Below are 21,213 nucleotides of genomic sequence, written 5' to 3'. Positions count from 1 at the left end.
GCTGAAGCAGACCTCAAGACTTGTGACCAGTCTTCGCTCCCGATCTGAATCGTTTGGTTCGGTAGTAGCCCTGGCTCCGACCATTGTGGTCGTACTTGTATCTGTCTTTTATACACTTTTGTACGTATCGTTTTAGGACTCTACTTCGGTATTGAGACCTCGTTTGTGACCATTATCGTTAAGTGCATGTTTTCTACCTATTATTGAGGGCTTCGTGCCGATGTATTGTTTGTACCGTGGCTGGTTATAGTAATAGATTGCGAAATCTACACAGCGCTTGTTCTTTACTCGTTTATCTATGTGTTATACACTCTAATAAAGGCCGGTTCAATTTTTTGAACCTTTTCCCGGTTCAGAATATTTCGAACCGATTCGGTTCATATTGACCCCGGTTCTGTTCATCCCTCAAGGATCATTTTCAAACCAGTTCAAACGTTTACGGTTCAATAACTCGTTTAGAGGTATGATTGGCTTGTTTATATCACGTGTATGCAGATGTTGGCCTGCAGCATATGTATGTGTCGCGTCGGTAGAATTTAACTGCATTTACGCGGCAACTGTATATCAGCCCTAACTTTAGACGACTGTATCACCCGCCGTTATCCTGTTTTTTCGTGTTCGTTCGGTGTTGTTGTAGCTTGTGTTTCTCCGAAATTTTGAAGTTCATGGATTTCGTTGAAGAAAAACTTCGTGAGTGGGGCCTAGAGAGATTCCTGCCAGCCTTTCAAGGTAATTTTTTATAAACATTAGAGCGGCGCTAGGCCGAACGCCTAGCCTAACGTTGTTGCCGTACTTACTTGTTGCTGCAACAAGTGTAGGCTACACACAGTAAAGCACTTGAGTTGTAGGCCTAGCCTAACGTTACGTTAGGGCCTCCATTAACCCTTTCCAGGCCAGCCCTAACATGTACAGTGTGCATTGGCTAGCCAGAGCACTTTTCAAATATTTTAATACTGTCAAACAGTTTCAGGAAATTATTTATAGAAAAAAATTGGTTGCTTGGATTCATTCGAGGTCTAGGCCTAGGCCTACATCATTTTTGAAGATAAAGACCTTGTCTTTCCATTTCTGGAGGTGAAAATGAGCTAGGCCTAGTAAATGATGTCACACCAATCCAAGATGGCCGCCGAAATTAAAAATGGTGGACAAAATTATACTGATGTTGCACTTAGCACCAGGGCTTTAGGTAGGATTGTGCTGGTACTGGCAGTGGTAGGGTGTGGTTTATGGAAAGCAGGGTGTTGCACTTGTTGAACGCTTTGCGCAATAGCGTGGGGTCAAGGGGCCCGCTTAGGGCCCCTTGTGGGGTCCAGGGGCGAAGCACCCTGGAAATGAAGCGATTTGGTGCACTTTACAGGCCTGAGATGGCGTTAAAATGTGCTCTGAAAGTGCAATTTTTTGGGGAGCAATATTAGTTTTAGCAAGAAATAAGACATACTGTACATAAAATGAATAAAAGGTTTTAAAAGAAATTACCTTGTCTTAAATGTTGACCTCTGTCAAAAATGTATGTATAGTAAATTATAGTACACTAGTACAGGTAAAGGCTTTGTCATGGCTTAAGATGTTAAAAAACAACTTTAAATAATAATGAATCGTAACATATTTTTATGTAAACTGCAATTTTTTTATTTTGCTCTTTGCATTTTACTTGTCTCATAACTTATTAATTTATTAAAAGAAAATAAAACGTCGAGAAGAAACTCCACTATTTCCAATGCACCAATTCACATTCTTTAAAATATCATTGAGCCATGTCCGGTTGAAATTATAAAACCAGCAACAAAATCAATTTTTATCGCGCCCGTTGTCAGTTTGCACACCATAAACTGCGCGAAAGTAGTTTAAACCTACCACAGAAAATCTTTAATTATTTCACATAATTACAACACAGGTACATAAAGGTATTCAAACTGTACTACAAAAATTAAATTCAGTCAGCAAAACAGCCTGAATGAGTGAAGGTTAACCGTTTTTCGAAGTTAGGCTCCCAGTTTAGGCTAAGCATTTAGTACCCTATTGCTATCTTTGGGGCGGTAAAGTGCGCAAACTTACGTCGGTTGACAAGCAACAATAAAATTTCGTCCACCAACCTCTAATAAACTATCTATCGTTAAATCGACAGGTGGCTTGCTTGGCCTAGCCTGGGCCCTAGACCTACAAAAGGACGTAAAGTTATGCATTGCGCCATGAAAATAGCATCACCTAACCGGTACTTTCAGCCTACATACTTCGGTTAGAATGAGTTGTTCTAACCGCTCAGTGACCCCATCTTTTAGACATAAATTATACCATACCTTAGTAAAAAAGTGAAGCATAGTCCGTTTCATTTTGCAAGCCTGCGTTCTGGACTTCTCGTTACGAAAAAAATGTCTCCGACTGACACTGTTCGACTCGATAAAAATTCGGCCTATAGCTTGGCTTAGTAAATAATAGGACCATACCTTGCGAATTTTATGTGTTCCGTCCTGGAATCTCCCAGCGGATCTCTTAACATTCCAATCCGCGAGGCCAGATGATTTATATACACAACTTTTAATTGGTTGCTGAAGTTGGTTTATCTCCGTACAAAAAAACCCATCCTAACCGGGGAAAAAAAACGAGCCACTCCAACTGGTGATGGGTGATATATACAGATTTGGACTGTGATCTATCATATGCAACAGTGTCTGTTTCTTGATCGAGGGAAACTACACACTATATCAACGGGGGTTAACTTCGTGTTGGTCGTCGAGCAAAAAATTTACATCGCCACTCGCGATTTTGTTTTTCATGGTACAGTTAGGCCTTGCCGTATGTTGTTGTATCCGGGACTCTTTGTATTTTTATTACGCACGTGGTAACATTTTTGAGAAATGTCACATCGCTCGACGCTCGGTGTATGAAGAATGTACATAGTTTTTCTGTGAATTCCATAATTTTGTGCAAGTAGTAACGGCAGCTGTGTTTTTTCGTTATTATATATTTATATATTTATTTTTGAACAACTCAATTTAGCACGGCTTGGTACAATATAGTAAGGCCGTGTTAGGGATTATAGGCCGTGTTTTTTGTTAGTTAGGCCGTGCCAAACACGGCCGCGCGTCCGGCTGCCTAAAGCCTTGCTTAGCACATTTATAGGCCTAACTGTAAGTGTTTGATTACCACGGGCCCCGGGGCCCTGTTGCCTGTTGGTCAACATTGGATCTCCTAGGCCCAGCCCTAATTTGCTCAGATCGTTCGTCATCACTGCTTTCAGACTCACCTGGTCCTCCCTGTGTCGCGTTTTCCTCTCCACCCTCCACATCGAAGCTATCATCCCCAACTTTCCGTTTTTTCGCGGAACTGGTATGCACAAAACCTACACTAAAAACTACATCAGAATCTGATGAATTGTCGCCGGAATCATCTGATAAGGGTGTCCAAATCAAAGTTATTTTCGTCAAAGTTCTCTGATTCATCACCGCTAGGCTCGCTACTTCCACTTGAATCTCGCTCACTACTACTATTTTCCATCATTCAATACCGTAAGATTGCCGAAACACATGGCCAAAGAACGTAACATGCGACCAAAGATTTCACTTCCGAGTTGAAGCAGGTTCTGGTTGAAGTCAGCAAGCATTTACAGCCTGACTGGTGCACTAGAGAGACTAGGTGTCAATGTATCCACTAATGCTGAAATTGTCTACTATCGCGCTATGGTGATTCTGTGCAAATCGGATAAACTATCACAGAGCTATGGGAGGTAGAAGAGGAGCAAGTGGAAACACGTATTATTACGTATTTGGCTAGCAGCGGTAATATGAGTAGCCCATATTATTACGTAGTTGGCCTGGAAAGGGTTAACAAATGTGCGTAGGCGTACACAATCCTTTGGTTTTAATACGCATGAATGTACACATCAGGCCCATCCAGAGAATTGACTTCATTTTCAATCATGAATTTTCATTCTTTCTTATCTCTGACAATTTTTCAAATTACTGAAGTAGGCCTAGGGGCCTAAGTAAAAAAAAAGTTTTAGACCTAGGCCTAGGGCCTAGGCTATAAGTATAACAAAAATTATATGGTCCCAATTTTGTTTGTTATGACCATTCTGCTAAAATATTTGTTAATTCTTCTCTTCCTTGCTCAACAGAGAATGAGATAGATAGAGAAGGATTCTATCTCCTTGAAGATGAGATTGAATGCTTGAAGGAACTAATTCCTGCTGTTGGACCTCGATTAAAGTTAAAAAAGGAACTGAAGTTACTGAAGGTTAGTCTTTAGCCCCCTCACCATGATCATTTGTTATGGAGTGCTGATCATGGTTCACTGCACAGTAAATTATGCCTAACATCAGATTATGTTATGCTGCAAGCTTGACAATACATGGAATTTTTCTTCAAACCATAGAATTTCCTTGTGACCGATTTGAAACATTAAAAATATTACATATTTGGCCTAGTTACGTTAGGGGCTGTGTGAAACCTACACCCCCCCCCCCCCCAAAAAAAAACACTGTGAAATACCGGTATTGTACCCGATACCGGTATTGTATTGTCGGTAATACCGGTGCTCAAAATTCACAGTACCATCCAACCCTAATGTGATATTCCACCCGAACCTTCAATATTTTTAAGGCTACAGGTATACTTTAACAGACTGCAAACGTATGACAGAAAAAATGATGTTGTCATCACCCACAATTTGAAACTTGCAAACAGGCCAAGAATACAGCTGACATGAGTCACAAAACATGAACTTAACAGTGTTCTGTTTTGTTTTCTTGTTATAGATCATGTCAGCTACCCTGGAAACATTGTTCCTGTAGAATGCTTTTATCCCATTTATACTGTACTGTATGTGAACTTGATTTGTGACTTGTACTGACTTGTATCTTGTTCAATATGGGTTTCGTTTGCTCACAATGTGGAATTGTCATAAATGGGTCGCCAAAAGCATTGTTGTGGCATCTGCGAATTGCCCATCACCTAATTAATGGGCATGTTTTCACCAAAAGCATCGCTTGTGGTCAAAATGGATGTGAAAGATCGTTTTCAGGACGGACTGCTGCCTTTCGCAAACATTTGGGCACTCACAACTATGACAACGATGATGTTCCTGTACACGTGCCGGTGCCAGCACCACCTGATGCTGATTTTGCAGATGTTCCCGCAGACAATTTGGATGCTGACCACGATGAGGTTGAACCAGATGAGCCAGAAGGCGAGCTATGGGATGAATTGACTACAGAGGAAGTTGAAAACCGTGCAGCAATGCTTGTTGCAGGTTTACTAGCATCTAGTAGTACAGTACACTCCACTGTTACACAGGTTGTGGAACAAGCATCAGACTTGATTAATGACATGTCCTCTTTCCATTTATGAAACCTTGTGTACATGTCAATATCATTGCCTGTTCCTTCTCAGTGCATTGCTTTTTCTGAAATGCTTTCACAGAACATAACAGAAATCCTGAAAGCGGTGCATGGAGGTGACGAGCTGGTGGAGGAAATGTCTTCAGGCCTACTCTCTCCTAAGACAAGAAAACGTGTTGTCAACACACTGGTTTCATGTTTGATTGAGAAGCATGGAAAGCAGTGAGTATATACACTTGTCCAATCACAAAAGACAAAACCAATTTTTAATAGTTAATCCTTATCACTCCTGTTTCTCAAACCCTGATGGTGATTGATCACAATAAGCACATTCTGCAAGTTTGCAGTGTCAACTTGTGTGCATGGTACAACATGAAGATGAGAAGGCTGCTTGGACCTCAACCAATACAAGAGTTAGCTCGTGAGCCCCCCCCCCCCCAGTTTTCAGAAAACCCTTGGTCTATTACACTGGATTCTTCATTGACATACAAGTCGTTAAATTGGTTCAGACGGGGCTTTTCACTTTGGTTAACAGCCATTAACCTAGTTGGACTGATCATTCAAATGCACAGTGGTCACTCATCTTCCAGACTGCCAACCTTTATTGTGAGGAGTGCTTTGGTTTCTGGCAAATTTAAATGATTCATCTATAAAGGTTAAGATTATGGTTATTTCTTAGTGCTGGGTGAAGCATTCTTGCAGTCATTCTTGCAATCATTCTTACCTTGTAGGCAGTGGCGTGTCATCCTCTAAGCGGATAGCTGCATTGTTAATTCTTTGTATCTGCAAAAGCCTGTGTAGGGTTTCCTACACCTCGGATATGGCGAGGCATTTGTTTCTCTTATATGGCAGTTGCTTTTACGTAATGTACAATTCTCACTGGTTGCTAATGTCACTATAAACTTGTATTTTCATTCATAGCCCTCCAAAGGATGTCAAGATGTTGATGACAAAAGCGATCATGGCAGAATTTCCATCACTTGATAACGAAGATGGTGATGGACATGTGAGTAGTCATTGTGATTTTAGGCTACAGTATAGGCTTGGGGATTGATTCACATACACACGAATCACACACAAGGAAAGGAGATGAAATGGAAAGCATATGTTAGCAAACACAGCATACGTGTGTACTATAAAAAAAAAATTGCATGGATGGTCATGTGAGGTACTCAGTGGCAAATGCCTGTAGCCCATGCAGGGAACGGAAGAGATAACACAAGTAGTAAAATATGTCAGTGACCATATTCAGTCCAAGTCATCTGATGCCTGCAATGGATACTTTAAAAAAGACTGTCCTAATGACAAGCTACTTTTTGGTGTGACACAGTAAAGCCTTAGTATTGAAGTGATATACAGAACCAATGTTGTATATGAATATTATTATATAACTAGAAATGCATTTGCTACGCAAACACTACAGTATATCCCCGGGACCAGGGAGTTCCAATCAGCCACCAATGACCTTAACAAAGGTACAAACCTCTCAAAAGAAAGTTTGTTTGGACCCATTGGAGAATGGAGATGACATCCACCAAGTTTCCTTCCAATCCTACCAACTTGAAAAAATTTGCCAAAATCCAAAATGGTCGCTGCTATGAACTTCGATGACCTCCAAACTACATGAACTTCATTCGGGACCCAATGTAGATCACATCCACCAAGTTTCATTCAAATCGGACAAACTTCAAACTTCGCATAAATTATGCAAATTAGCGGTTCCCTGGGGGCCGACACTGCCCAATTTCGAACTTGTCCGAGCTTTCATTATGGTGAACATGTATACCAGGATTGAAGTCAATGGGGGTATGCGCTGAAGCGTGAGAGTGCTAACGCCTAAAGTTTCCGACGGCGACGGCGGTGAGGCCAAAAACATAATATTCCCGGACTTTGTCCCAGGGATATAATCACATTTTGAGAAAAGAATTTCCTGACATTCAATTCAATCTACAGCGTCGGCCTATGATCGTTCGGCCGAGTATTGGAAATGTTAGCGCTCTCACGCTCAAGCACATTGACCGATTAACTTGCAACTTTGCAGATGTGTTTGTTCTACTAAAATCTCGGATGAGTTCGATTGTGGGTGTCGTGGCGCACCGGGCACTGCTAATATGCATAATTTGCGCCAAATTTTTAAGTTTGTCCGATTTGAGTGAATTTGGTATATGGGGGGGGGGGGGACTTTGCGTGCTGAAAAAGATGGCAATATTTCAAGGTCAAATTGGGCTGTTAATTTGCATAATTCACGCCAATTTTCCAAGTTGGTCCGATCTGAACGAAGCTTGGTGTACGGGAAAAGCTTTATGTACAAAAAATGGGGTGGTCATTGCTAGGTCATCGGAGGTCAAATTGGTGGCCATTTTGATTTCTTTGCGAAACAGGTGTGTCGCTGATTTGCACGTTTCGGAACATGGCGATCGTTTTGGGGCCCACTTGCAGTTTCGCACCATATCACCACCACCCGGCGGCCATTTTAGTGCGGTATGGTGTATCGGGATCGAACAGCTCGAAAAGTACACGGAAGTGTGGGGTTGACTAGTTGACTATGACCAGGGTAATATCTGTGAAGCGCTTTAAGACTGGCTTCGTCGGTATAAAGCGCTAGCGAGATATTATTATTATTATTTTTTTGGATTTTTTTACGAAACTAGTTTGTTGCTTATTTGCGCGTTTTGGGACATGGCAGTCGCACCCAGTTTCGCACCCATGTGACCCCACCCGGATTGCTCAGATGTGGGCATATACACGTTGGCGGTTTACCCGCCAGCTGATGTCTAGTTATTTATGATGAATATTATTAAGCATTCCGTTCTTACAATATGGTGGCCTAAATGTAGTAGTATTTTCAAAGTTTTGTTAATTGCAATACCATTTTCCAACGATCTTCAGATTGCAAAAATATGTTCATCATATGCAGTAATCATTTTATGTTAACTTATACAGCTAGCTTGGTACACCCCTGGAATCTGTGGCCATGATGCATCTGGACTCCTTGAGAACAGATTAAGGAATCTCCGGAAGAGGAACCTGTGCGAGAAGGCTGTGACTTCACTCAAGGAAATTCCAAAGCCGAACCTAGTCAGTACAGTTGATCTAGCACTCTCTGAAGGTGAGTCTGAATTGATTTTCAGCCAAGTCACAAGAGAATCCCTTCAGTCAGGAATGTGCCCGAAAAAGTGCAATGCAGTATTGGAACATGCACCATATAAAACAACCTGGATAGGTTTTTATAGTAATTTTACAGTAAAAAGTTACCAAGTGCGTGGGAAAATGGATATACCCACACAAGTACCTCGGGAGAAAAACACGAGTGCACTGCTGGGTAGTGGGTACTGACACCCATTGCCGACTGGCAGGGGAGAGCGGATGGCCGTGTAGTACGGATCTGAACTCTGGATCTTAGGATAGCTGGTTCGGGTCCTCCTTGGGGCTTTTCGGTGTGTCTCATCGTCGCTCAGTTGAGTTAGTTCAGTACCCTGTAAAATTTTATCTCTGCTTCAGCAAATTGCGACACCCCCCACCCCCCCCCCCCTCCTGGCCGCTGTCAGTTGGTGCAAGCTAGAGAATATCATCTCCTCATTTTATCAAGCGGTTAGCTCAAATGGTAGAGCACCCGCTTTCGCCTGAAATTCAAACCCAGAACAAGTCTTGCTGAAGACTTTAAAAATGGAACATACTGCCAGCGTTCATGGTGCTCAGCATTAAGTACAGAGTATGAAAGACGAACCAGTGATGGAAAAAGATGGCGCAGATAAAACCATGACGAGTTAAAAGTGAGCTCAACTTAAGAACCAAACCTTTCATTTTAATTCATGAACCCTTCAATTCCGGACCACAATTTGGAGCTTCTTTGAAGGCCGCTAGTCTGTTTAATGGGAATTATTCTTTATCTTTCCTAAGATATGCCTGAGGATGCTGACATGACTGCTATGATTAACTGGCTAAAGCACCACAATGCACCTGCACAACAGGTCACTGAAATGATGAAGCAGACTTGCCGGTACCGTGCTAACAAGATACGGACTGAAAAAGAAAGGCCGCTGCGTGAGCTATTGAAGGAATATCCACGGCTCATCGATACGGATGGAATGGTAAGTGTGACAAATTTCAGTAAATCATAGGAGCATTGGCCAGAAAGACCCCTAACTGCACCAAACTTTTGCCTATAAACACTGGTCTACTCTTGGTGATCAACCACAAGGGTATCTACCTACCTGCATCAACTATGAGCTATGAAACTATCTTGGCGGTCTACTCCCATGTTTTTTCACTGCAACATCCCCATACTTTTCAAAATGTTACAAGTAGTTTCTCGAGTTAGACATTAACTAGTCGGAGAAAATAAATTTATTACACTGGGTGGTTTTTACTTCTTTGTGACTTTGTTCAGCCTGGTTGCCCTATTTTATGACCATTTTGTTGTCACGAATAAACAATTCTGTGCCCCTTCACTTGCCCGACAAAGAATACGCATACTATGAGGAGGCCTCTTAGTAGGCTTCTGCACAGCGTTTGGCTAGTTCGTAGAGTCAATCAAACTTCATTGAGCGGCTAATATAGTGGTTAAATCTTGGCTTCCAAAATTCTGAGGGTGGACTGCTGACATGCCAGACATTATAAAGTGCACTTGGTTGTCTGCCAGTTGGCATGCCATAAACTGCATAAAATGCCAAACCGCATCGGGGGTGTTCAAAGAATCAGACAGCTACGCCAGTTAAAAGGTCTACGTGAACTATGAATGATCTGTGACAATTCATGTCACCCTGGGGCACGAAGGGTTAAATATTGGCGCAAAATGTATGTGATCTGTTTAGAATTACAACATGTTTTCCCGTTGTGCTATCTGTTACAGGTAGAGCAGGATTTCAGGATTCTGTTCCCGGAGCTGTGCGATTCCCTCTATATGAAGTGGCCGGGATTCTGTACAAAAGTCATACAGTATGCCGACCGGCAACTGAAGTGGAGACCCCTGTTGAACTTACGTGGGATGACAGATGGGGGTGAGTAAAGCATTATCTCAACTATAACGTTTTCCCTGGCAGGAGACCTCTTAGCATGTGATATATTTCTACCACACTTGTATGGTGAGCTCTTCTATCAGGTTGTGTTCATCAAACAACCTGAGAGCGTTAAGGGGCATGTGTTCTAACTAACTTGTTGGTGGTGGTTACATTCCTTCCCACCCAACCCCCTATAATTGTGTAATGTTATTAAGATTATTCCTAGAGCTGTACAATGCACCCATTCCTTTGTTCCATGGAACCACTAAATTGTAATCACTTGCTAATGGAGAGCGGTTTGTATATTTGGTGTATAACTTTCGAACCAATTCTCAGCACTTTTTGTCGATCAGATGCTCTCCAATAGCCTAATTTCTCAAATTGCTAGCCTTCTTGTTTCTTTGTAGTCTTCATATTTATTAGCAGCCTTTGTGTGAACGACTGACAACAGATTATTTCTAGCTGAATGAATATTACTATGCAGGGACAAACTTACAGACCTGAAATGTTGGTATGTCGCACAATATCGGCAACTCCATGTTGCAACAATTGACAGTGTCCAGTTGGTTTGGTTGGAGTTTATTTCCTGTTGGTAGGCCTTGAACTCGCACTGCAAACATTATTTTTTTCTGAAGTTTTATTTTCATAACATATGCAATGGCAATTGTATAATTGTTTCCTTGTATTACAGATGACGAGGAATCTAACGTTGCACTTCAACTTTTGGGCCTCCTCTTCCCTACTGGAAGTCAGCGGACAGCTGGAAGAAAAGGGCCCGACAAGAGAGCAACAGTAGAAGAAGCTCTTCAGTCTTTCATTCAAATTGAGGAGGTGAGACATGAATCGCTCTTCTGTATTTGGAAAGTAGTTTATTTTCATCTTGTGCTTTATGTACTATAGCAATGTATGATGCGTGCTTGACATGATGATGGTACGATAGGTACTGCTGTTTGTGACAGAGAAGCTGGTCATTGTGAGTGAGTGCCAGTGTAAGGCTTGGGACCTATAAGGTTTTTTGATGATGGAATGTACTCTGCAGTACAATTTTGACATGGAGATTGCATAGAAACAGACAGACCACACCTTGAATGAATCGGTAATGCTTAATGTCCAAATGTCATTCAAAGTGTGAATGGAGACATTGTTTGAAATGGGTTTTATTCATTCATTTTTTTCATTCAAGGCTAAGATTGCCACAAAGTGCCCTTCAGGATAATTGATATGTGCAACAGCCTATGCCAGTAATGTGGGGAAGAAATCCACAATTAGTATGTCATCAGCATCTGTCATTAATATAACTCGTATTTTAGTGGCAATTGCTTTTCCCCACCCCACCCCTAAAGCAATGTTGTGGGTGAAGGAAACATCTGCAACCTACCTGACGGGTAACCCGGTACCCTCGTTCCATTATTCTACCCGATGCAATCACTACTTATTAGGGATATCGCTCTTTCTAAAGACTGGAAGGTGTCGATCAATATGCAGTGGCGGGAGTGTGGCTTAGCGGTACAGTGCCTGCTTTGCATGCGAGAGGTCCCCGGTTCGATTCCTGCCTGTCAATTCTGGGTAAATTTTCCAGAGGTGGCTGCAACTGCAGTTGTGATGGACGAGGTCTTCGACTTGAATTCCTGGTTCTGCCGAGGTCTGGTGGACTTGTGAAATGGTTGGGGTTGGTGAACGGGGCTCTTGAAATAAGTCTCGCTCATCAGCTGTAAGCAGTGACGCTGGACAGCTCCCGCTCCTCCGGGTTCTGAGAAAGTGGTCAGCTCCTGGAGTGCAGTGTCGTCCGTCGGATGGGGACGTTAAATGGCGGTCCCAAGAGCAGGATGGGATTGGATTGGTTACACCCCTGCCTCGACGTCTGGGCACTCTTCGAAAAGAGAAGGCGAGTTATCATCCACGCCCAAAACCAGCCAAGGTTCCTCGATGAGCCTTCAGGCTTTCTGAACCCTTAGTAACTAAACTAATATATTTTGTTCTATTGTCTTCCAGATTGGTACCAACATACCCACATTTTTGGAGGGGAACAAACAGACGCAGCCGTTCATCCTAGCCCTTGGGGAGAGAAAGTCTCCGGAACAGTTGTTTGTAGTGGTTGAAGGACAGACAGTCTCATGCAGTAGCTTATTGCATGCAGTGGACGTGTGTTTCAAGCTTTTTTATTTGTTAGACGTCCACTACCCATGGCAATGCTCCAATACGTGGGATTTTGTCCAGAAGTTTATATATGGGATAGGAGATGGCAAAGGCAAAGGACGTAGTGCCTCGGCAGTCACACTGCTTTGTAACTATCTGAAGGCAAAATAGGGCACATAGGAGTGAATGCTTCGATCAGGAACCTTGCATTGGGTTCTACAATTTAATTGTTCATATTTAGTTGTTGTTAGGCCAAGTAAAAAATAAACATGTTTCTCGTCCCCGCCCGCTTCCATTTTTGGGGACGCGTTTTTTCTATTATTTTTTATTCATGACAACTTGGGGTCAAACCAGGAAAATAGGCATATTTAAGCCTAAAAATATCAAAATTAAATAAAAATTGCAGAAATGATTTAAGTCATCCCTTAAAAAAAACCATTAAAACGTAGTATAGACAGTGACACCACATATTTGCATGATTTTCAACGACAAAATGCTCTTAACGTTTTTTCGAAATGGTCAGAAAATTCCAAATGCACAATCGAATGCGACAAAAAAAAATCACAAAACTGGTATGTGGCAATTACATACAAAAATCGTCATGACAAGCAATCTCGATTTGGTGAAAACCAGTTTTAAAATTCACACTATTTAGTAAAAGAAAAAGTATTCAAATACCCCATCAACTATATCCCTGTATTAAAAATTTATAACTCGCATTCGAGTAATTTATGACAAATAAACAAATTTCTTGTTTTTAAGCTTGGTTGGTTTGGTTCACAAAATCACAATTGGCCAGGCCCTAGACAAGGCTCAGCTAGTCCATGAAACTGTGGTTCGGTAATTGTACCTCATACATCAGTCACAAACCAGTATTCTTCTGATAAAACTGCCAGCATCAACTCGACGGCTCTCCTTTTGCGATTTGCGATTAGGGGCAAGGCTAAGCCTATTAATAGACCCTGAACATTTTGATTTGAAGTACATAGCCGCAGCTATCATCAGATAGTGCTCATTTTGATTTTATTATGAATTTGTAAGATTGAAATGCGTGATGGTTCAAAATTTAAAATGCGTAGCCATACATAACCTTGCACAGTCTCAAGCAGTGACGCCCCATCTCCTCCTCAGCTTAGAAAATTCGGACGGGAAACATGTTTTTTCTTCTACTTGGCCTTAACCTTCCGTTGTATATATACAGGGAGTCTGGGTAGAATTTGTTGTTAAGAAATTTTGAATTGGCATAAACTAAAATACTTACTGCACATCAATTATTGCAAAACAATTGATGAACGCAACCAGTGCCTCGAACATCTTGGAGACCTTGTTTTGGTGGACAGTGTTTTTCTGTAATTTCTGTAACATGTCTAATATGGACTAAATGAAAGATGATGCTCACATTGCTACCCTAATAGTTCCTTGGAGGCACAATGCTTGATTTAAATTTCATGGATGCAAATGCTATCATCAGAATTTCAGTATGAAGTGTTTGAAGGGTTGGATTTTCATGACTTTAAAGCTGTAGTTATTTAGTTGTAGTGTCTAATTGCACAGTTTAGTATCTAGTTATTTTGACATGGCATCGTAGCTGTGGTTTGTTCTTGATCACCACAGATTTTCCTTCAGATTTATTGTAATATATTGCACAGTTGAGTTACCATGGCAACATTCCATGGGGGGGTGTGGGGGTGGGAGTTAAGTATAATTGCACCAATTCTGGTCAATGCTTTAAAACTACAAATACACATTTATCTACAAACTCTCTAATGCCAAAAGAAAATATCCAATATCTTATTCGGAGTGCATCTTTTTCACTTTCTTGATAATAATCCTCCATGTCAACACGGCGCAAGTTGAATGTTGTTAAAAAATACACTTACATATGTGGGTAAAACTGTAGAACTACGACATGTGCAATCGCAGTGACACATCCCGTAAATGTAAATGAGAAAATCACTTAGTCTCAGAAACATTAATTGGAGGGATAATTCTGCCCCATTCATTCTTGGTTGGTAAATAATAGCCTCAAAATTGGTACACTGCCTGCCCAATGTTATCAAGCCGACCGCCCAAAAACATTTGTGGGCCTAGGCTAGGGCCTAACATTTTTCACTACAGACCAAATGTTGAATAGCCAAGGGCTCCCTTCTAACGTAACTGAACAAAATTCATCTGTTAACTTCAATAAATTTATTCAGTATGAAAATTACATGTTAAGTGCAAGTTTTGAAAACCAGTACAACTTTTGCTTTTGAAACCATAGTTACATACTTCACACTATTTTGCTATAGATGAAGTAATCCTATAAGAAATAAATAGTTAAACATAATGTTCTGAAGTTGCCCTTTTACTTGAACTGTTTTCTTATTTTTTAGGCATGACTGTAGAGATATTTTAGTTTGACCATGTGTTAGTCCTGTGTGGTTTATCACATGGTAAAATCAGTTTTGCCGTTGATGCCCTGCAACCAGTTGTCAATATCAAGGGTGTGTGAATGCAGCCAACTAGACGAGGGAAGAGCCATTTCCTGCAACCTACGCAGTATATGAAACCCAAAATCTTCTGATGCCCTCCGGGCCAACCGATGGTGGCACTCCACTTGGATAAGTCTTGTCGGCAGTCAATTTGTCCTGGGCAGAGAACCCTGCACCAGGGGTCAACAAATTTTGTCCATCGAGGGCAAGGTTGTGTACATTGCCAGGTCATAAGTGCTGCCCTCTGCCATACCTGAAATTTTCAAAACTCCTGTTTGTTTTTCTGATAGTTTTCTATTTTTTTTTCTAAACGCTCCTGACGGGTACTGAAGTTGCTCCTAATGGGGTACTGCACTTAACTGAGCAACGGGGAGATAAAGTGCCTTGCTCAAGGAAACAACACAGCGCCCCTGGATGGACTCGAACTCGCAATCCTATGATCTCAGGACTAGAGTCATTACCACTAGGCTATGTTACCACGATCCCCTGATAGTGATGCATTTGTTAATAAGATAATGGGACAACCATGACACACATTACTTCTTGTTCAGTCTTTCTAGTGATAAGCGCCTTCATATACCCCCTTTTTTTATACATGTATCTATATGGTTTCCCCTGGTAAATTGTGGTTGAATCTATGTTATATTTGCTAATGTGTAAGGCTATACTCTTCTAGGTTCTGAGAGTAACATGCAAATTTGGGAGGCATGCCTTACCTGAATGTGATCAGAAGAGATTTAGTGATCAATGTAGACTGGAACGTCATTTGGCTTGCATTTTCAATGTCGGCTTTTGCCTTGATATATGCATCACTCTGAACTGTAATCTGGTTATCTGAACCACATAGTCGTCCCACCAATGGTTTAAACCGTACACTGTTCATTCGGATTGAAAAGCCTGTTAAAAAATGAACCGAAACGGCTCAAATTTGAACCGAACAAATGATCAAATGTGCACTCAAAACTTTGAACCGATAAATCGGTTCAAAATGAACTGAGACTGTTCATTTTGAACCGATTTATCGGTTCAAAGTTTTGAACCGGCAAATGGTTCAAAATTTTGAACCGGTAAACCGGTTCAAAATGAACAGAGTCGGTTCAGTGCCCATTTGATCCTTTGTCCGGTTCAAATTTGAGCCGTTTCGGTTCATTTTTGAACCGGTTGTTTTTAGAGTGTATCTTTTGCATGTAATAGCGAGATTTAAGGCTCGTCGTTACTAACATACAACCATCCAAGCCGCATTTGTTTCCATACGACCACCAGTCCTCAGCAGGGAATATTTGGACGCCCCAGAATCTTAGACTGAGTTAGCGTTACAGTATAATCCAAAATAATCTATTTTTTGCTTTATTGAAACCTCTATTAGCTGATGTAACGCGAGTTACCGGGATAATTATTTTTTCCCCATACATCAAATATGACACTATTAAAAATGTCATATTTGGATTTTGGTTTCTACTCATCATCCCGAAGTGTGGAATAAGTAAAGAAATGTTGTGCACCCCACTCTGTTAAGTAGGGGAGGTGATGCAAATTAATAATAAATACTACTTATATAGCGCCTCCCAAAAATCTCGAAGCGCTGTACACTACAAAGAAAGTCATAAACAGATAAACCAGGCTAAGAAACCAAGATGCAATCTCAAAAATATACGAAATACAATATACAGATAAAACAGCTAAGAGGATCTTATAATCATTGTTAATATAAGTGTTTACAAGGGTCCACAAATCGGGAACCTGAAACCGGAGAGGTGTTACCTGTCGGGTATCCGGGTAACCGGAAAATATTACCCTTGTTTCGCGATTTTCAGGAAACTACTTATCGGATGCTATAATAAATGAATTATATTCTCCAATGACAATGTTTTCATGTCCAAATAGGTGTAAGATAAGGTATAAACCCTTCCTCAACAATTTCTATTTGCTTTTGTTTCTTTCATTCACTTGTTAATAAATTAACGTCACTACTAACATCGCACTGCCGCCGCTGCTTATGTTTGCTCTCCCATATAAATATCCAATTTAGCTCTTAAACAGTTTTTACTAAGTACTACTATCTATTATGCAGGCCCAGGGTTCCCATTAGCTGCGCGATTGCGTGATTCCCACAATTTGATCCAATTTGGAATAAACGTTTAGTCAAAAATCAATTGCGATTATTAATTTTTAGTTATCCCGTCTAATATCCATTAGTAACATCTCGTAAATGTAAGTCTTTCCCTTTATGAAATTAACGAATGAAAAAATAGCGATTGTGAGGATTCTTTCAATTTCTTTTAACATGGTAGCCTAACACCACACTGAGTCAATGGGGTAATCTAGCCTAACCATGTTTATTCGCTGAAATTGTGACGCAGTTATAAGATATCTATGGAATACTAATATTATTGCTGTTATCTTCGACCACATGGTAGCCTCACGCTACTGTAAGTCAATGGGAAAATCTTGCCTAACCATCGGTATGCCAAAAAAGTGTGAAACTTTGCATAGGATTCGGGTAATAAGTTAGAAACCGGGTAGTATCGCGTCGGGTGGGTACCCGGATACCAACGGAAGCAACACTTCTGTTACACCTCATTCGAATCTAGGTCAGATTACCGGCATGAGACGTTTCTCTTTGCGCGAGTTTTCACACCATTTAAAGGGAATTTTGATTTTTGTACATTAAGCTAGGCCAGATATTTAGAAAACAGGGGCTGCTAACGCTGTTAGACAGTGAAAGACCCCATTCTCATAGTAACCCATATAGATACATCCATGAAATATTACTCTATACTATCACAGGGCCTTTCAATGTAATAATCTTTATCATTGATGTCAATTGTTTTGGCCATCTCCACCAGTGATTCCTACAGTATTTCAGATTGTAGATAAGTTAATAACAGTTACCTTGTGTTACAAAGTGAACACAAGAAGTCATTTTATTAAGGCTTAATAAGAATTTATAAGATTGAATTGTATCAGCAACTCATATTTTATGAACTGTTATGCGTGGACAAATTGTAATGTGAGTTACCGTTACGTGAGTTACCGAGTCTTGCATCATTTTTTATGCAAATAGACAATGATGTAGGATTTTTTGGCAACCTATAAGTTTACTAGTAGGTAAGGTATAACTACCATATTTCACCTTTCTATGAGGACACTTTTTGAATGATATTTGTTTTCTAATTTTGGCGCTTTTAGAAATTTAACGTGAGTTACCGACTCTTTTTGCCTTATAAAATCTACAAGAAGCAAATTTGTAAAATAAATATTTTGCTGAGGTATGCCTCAGCATTTTGGTAACTACTGTAGAAGAAGTTATTGATCAAACTCAAGTGTTAGTAGAATATATGGTACAAAGAGAAGACGAAAAACATAAAAAGTGTAACGTGAGTTAGCGTAGAAATGCCCATTTGACGAACTTAACTGATGGACAATATTAACTTTCATATTTCGTAGGACAGCCACAATTGAAGGTGACACCCCCTCCCCTTAGACCCCTCCCCATATCAATCGCAAACGGGCTCCCCTTTCAAATTCCTGGCTACGTCATTTCGGATATACATAATCTCTATGGTATACAATTAAAACACTCAATGCTAAACAGATGCAAAAACTTTGCCCCATAAGGTACAAATGTATCAAAAAGAGTTCGAAAGAAAAGTGCAGTCGCGATAGATGGGGTGTGTGACTGACACTGACTGTATCGTTAGTTCGGGGGGGGGGGGTACAAGGCAGCAGTCGGAATTTTCTGGCTCCAAAACCCATCCAGTTGGAATTTCAGCCACTACACCCCCCAATCATCAGGCCTTAGCTACGTCCCTGGTGGTGTATACAGGGTCTTGAGATATGGTGGGTGGGTAGGAGTGGGACTCATAAGCCTACGGAAGAATTTCACTTTAGGAAGGGGGCATGACGTTCTTTGCCCAAAATTTCCAAAACCTTGCCCGAAAAATGAAAGCGTCACCATAGGTTGACGCTGCGGGTATTTCTTGAAAAAATACCTGTCACATTGCCGAAAACCAGAAGCATTTTTTGTGTTTGTGCCAAAAAAATGAACAAATATTTTAAAATTTATTATGAGGAAATTGTGTTAACTGTTACGGGATAGAGGTTAAAAGTTGACCCCTATTGAACTTCTGTCTCGCGGACCTATTTTTAATTTCGGTCTCGCGGACCTTTTGAATTTCGGTCTTGCAGACCTTTTTTGTAAGTTCGGTCTTGCGGACCTTTTTGTAAGTTCGGTCTCGCGGACCTTCGGTCTCGCGGACCTTTTTATATTTTCGGTCTCGCGGACCTTCGGTCTCGTGGACTGTAATCACGAGTTTTAGTGCGAGTTTTATTCATCACTTTACAAGGTAGAATTTGACGCCTCCACCGGCGCAAAAAAATAAACTGTTATTGTATTGCTTGTATTGGTTCTGTGATAGACGATGATTCAATCGACGCACCGGAGAGAGGCCAATTGAACTCTCTGAACTTAAACGAGCATTATCGTCAATGGCTTTCAATAAGACACCTGGGATTGATGGCTTGCCGTACGAGTTTTACGCACAGTTCTTTGACCTCCTCGGCACAGATCTACTCTCGGTATTGTACTAAATTTTCAGTACAGGCTCTCTCTCTCTGAGAAAGAAACGGCTATTATCGTTCTTCTGCTGTAGAAAGTGTCATGCATTCAGAATACTTGTATTTAATGACTATTGTGACATACCGTCCTCTGCTTCAAACATATTTAATATGGTGTCCAGAGTGGGATAAGAAACCCGATATGGAGCATTTTCAGCCTCCAAAACCGCTTAGTTTTGAGGGAAACATAGCAGAGAACTGGCGAAAGTGGCGTCAAAGGTTTGAGCTTTGATATGACAGCTACAGAGACTGACAAAAAAAGACGAAAATCTACAGTGTAGTGTGCTACCACACCTCATTGGAGAAGACGCCTTGGAGGTATATAACACTTTTACGTTTACTACAGATGATGATAGAAAAAAAATTGCAGTGTTCATTGCAAAGTTGAACGACTACTGCACTCCACAGAAAAACTTGGCTTATGAACGGCATACATTTTCCACAAGATCACAACGCTCGTCTGAACGTTTTGATCAATATCTAACAGATCTTTGGTCAAAGGCGAACTCTTGCGAGTTCAGTACTTTAAATGATAGTCTCATTAAAGACAGAAATGTTTGCGGTATACAGAGTGAGCCATTACGTGAACGTATGTAACGTGATGCAAAACTGAACTTGACAAGTGCAGTAGACATGTGTAGGGCAGTAGAGACCAGCACCTAAAAACCATGAATTCAAGTGAACACATGGTTATGGTGGACAAAGTTAACACTAACAGTAATGGTGGAGCTCGTAGGAAGTACCGTAGTTCGGTTACAACAAACAGTGACAAGGTGAAAGTCGCAAAACTGGTCTCAACAGTACGAATCGGCAGCACAGTGGGTCCAAAGTTACCTGTGGATGGCAAATGCATACTCAACTGTCAGTACAAGGACAAAAACAAGTTTATAATTGCTGATTTTAATGCTCAACCCCTGTAAGGTGCAATAAATAGTGAATCCATCAGTAGAAGAGGAGCATGATGTAAGTTATGAAAGTTTATTGCTTGATACTCAAGAAATATTCACAGGTTTAGGTTGTATTCCAGGAGTACACACTATAGAGGTAGAGGGTGATGTAAAACCAGTTATACGAGCCCCTCGCAAGATACCCACCCATTGCATTGAGGGACAAGGTTAAACAAGGCCTGTCTTGAGTATTCTCACTGACGATCCTTTATGTTCTGCATACTTAATTCGTTAGTTGATCAGTAAGCGGTTACGCAGGTTTCAGCCGGAGCTGTAGTCGAATTCACAACCTAGCAGCGACCAGTGTACGCCGTCTTTATTTATTTATTTAGGAATGTTAGTCCTTTTGTATTGGATCGTTTTTCGCTAAAGTATATCGTGTCCCTTTTCAGTGAACGGGAGAATGTTTTACCTAACGTTACAAGGAATTTTCCTTTATTACCGTGGTGGGACATTTGGAAGGCGCTTTTTCCCCCGGCCTTCACATAAGGTTTTGTATACGAGGGGAAGACTTAAAAGGTGGAGTATAGGGAGGGGTGTGTGTTCTTTTGCAGGGTGTGGTAAGAGTGAGTCCTTGTCACATATTTTCTGGGATTGTCGAAGGGTTTATGGTATTCTCCTGTGGGTGAGCCGGGTTTTTACCAAATAAGGTAGAAATGTTTTCTTCAGTCAAAGTTTCTTTTTGTTCGGCCCTCGGGTGCCCA

General features: G+C 40.9%; 1 protein-coding gene across 2 annotated transcripts; it reads left to right on the top strand.

The window, feature by feature from the left end:
• Positions 1-299: 299 nt before the first annotated feature.
• Positions 300-14,800, top strand: LOC139982137 (uncharacterized). 2 transcript variants are annotated; one of them, XM_071994737.1, is made up of 9 exons: positions 300-729; positions 4,115-4,233; positions 5,418-5,557; positions 6,257-6,341; positions 8,279-8,444; positions 9,236-9,426; positions 10,188-10,335; positions 11,027-11,166; positions 12,328-14,800. In XM_071994737.1, the coding sequence occupies exons 1-9, from the start codon at positions 666-668 to the stop codon at positions 12,640-12,642; spliced, it is 1,368 nt and encodes a 455-aa protein (XP_071850838.1). In that variant the 5' UTR covers positions 300-665; the 3' UTR covers positions 12,643-14,800. The 2 variants fall into 2 exon arrangements, with proteins under 2 accessions (XP_071850838.1, XP_071850840.1); XM_071994739.1 differs by lacking the exons at positions 5,418-5,557; positions 6,257-6,341.
• Positions 14,801-21,213: the final 6,413 nt, after the last annotated feature.

Source organism: Apostichopus japonicus, chromosome 16, assembly GCF_037975245.1.
Source record: "Apostichopus japonicus isolate 1M-3 chromosome 16, ASM3797524v1, whole genome shotgun sequence".
Classification (NCBI taxonomy): domain Eukaryota; kingdom Metazoa; phylum Echinodermata; class Holothuroidea; order Aspidochirotida; family Stichopodidae; genus Apostichopus; species Apostichopus japonicus.
Note: the sequence above shows the minus strand (reverse complement) of the source record. Positions and strands in the feature narration are given on the sequence as shown.

What these genes read in the sequence shown, in the direction of transcription:
- LOC139982137 (XM_071994737.1), top strand. Translation starts at nt 666, where the DNA reads ATGGATTTCGTTGAAGAAAAACTTCGTGAGTGGGGCCTAGAGAGATTC. An exon ending in ATTGAGAAGCATGGAAAGCA is followed by an intron (nt 5,558 to 6,256) that starts GTGAGTATATAC and finishes TTTCATTCATAG; the next exon opens with CCCTCCAAAGGATGTCAAGA. An exon ending in TGATCTAGCACTCTCTGAAG is followed by an intron (nt 8,445 to 9,235) that starts GTGAGTCTGAAT and finishes ATCTTTCCTAAG; the next exon opens with ATATGCCTGAGGATGCTGAC.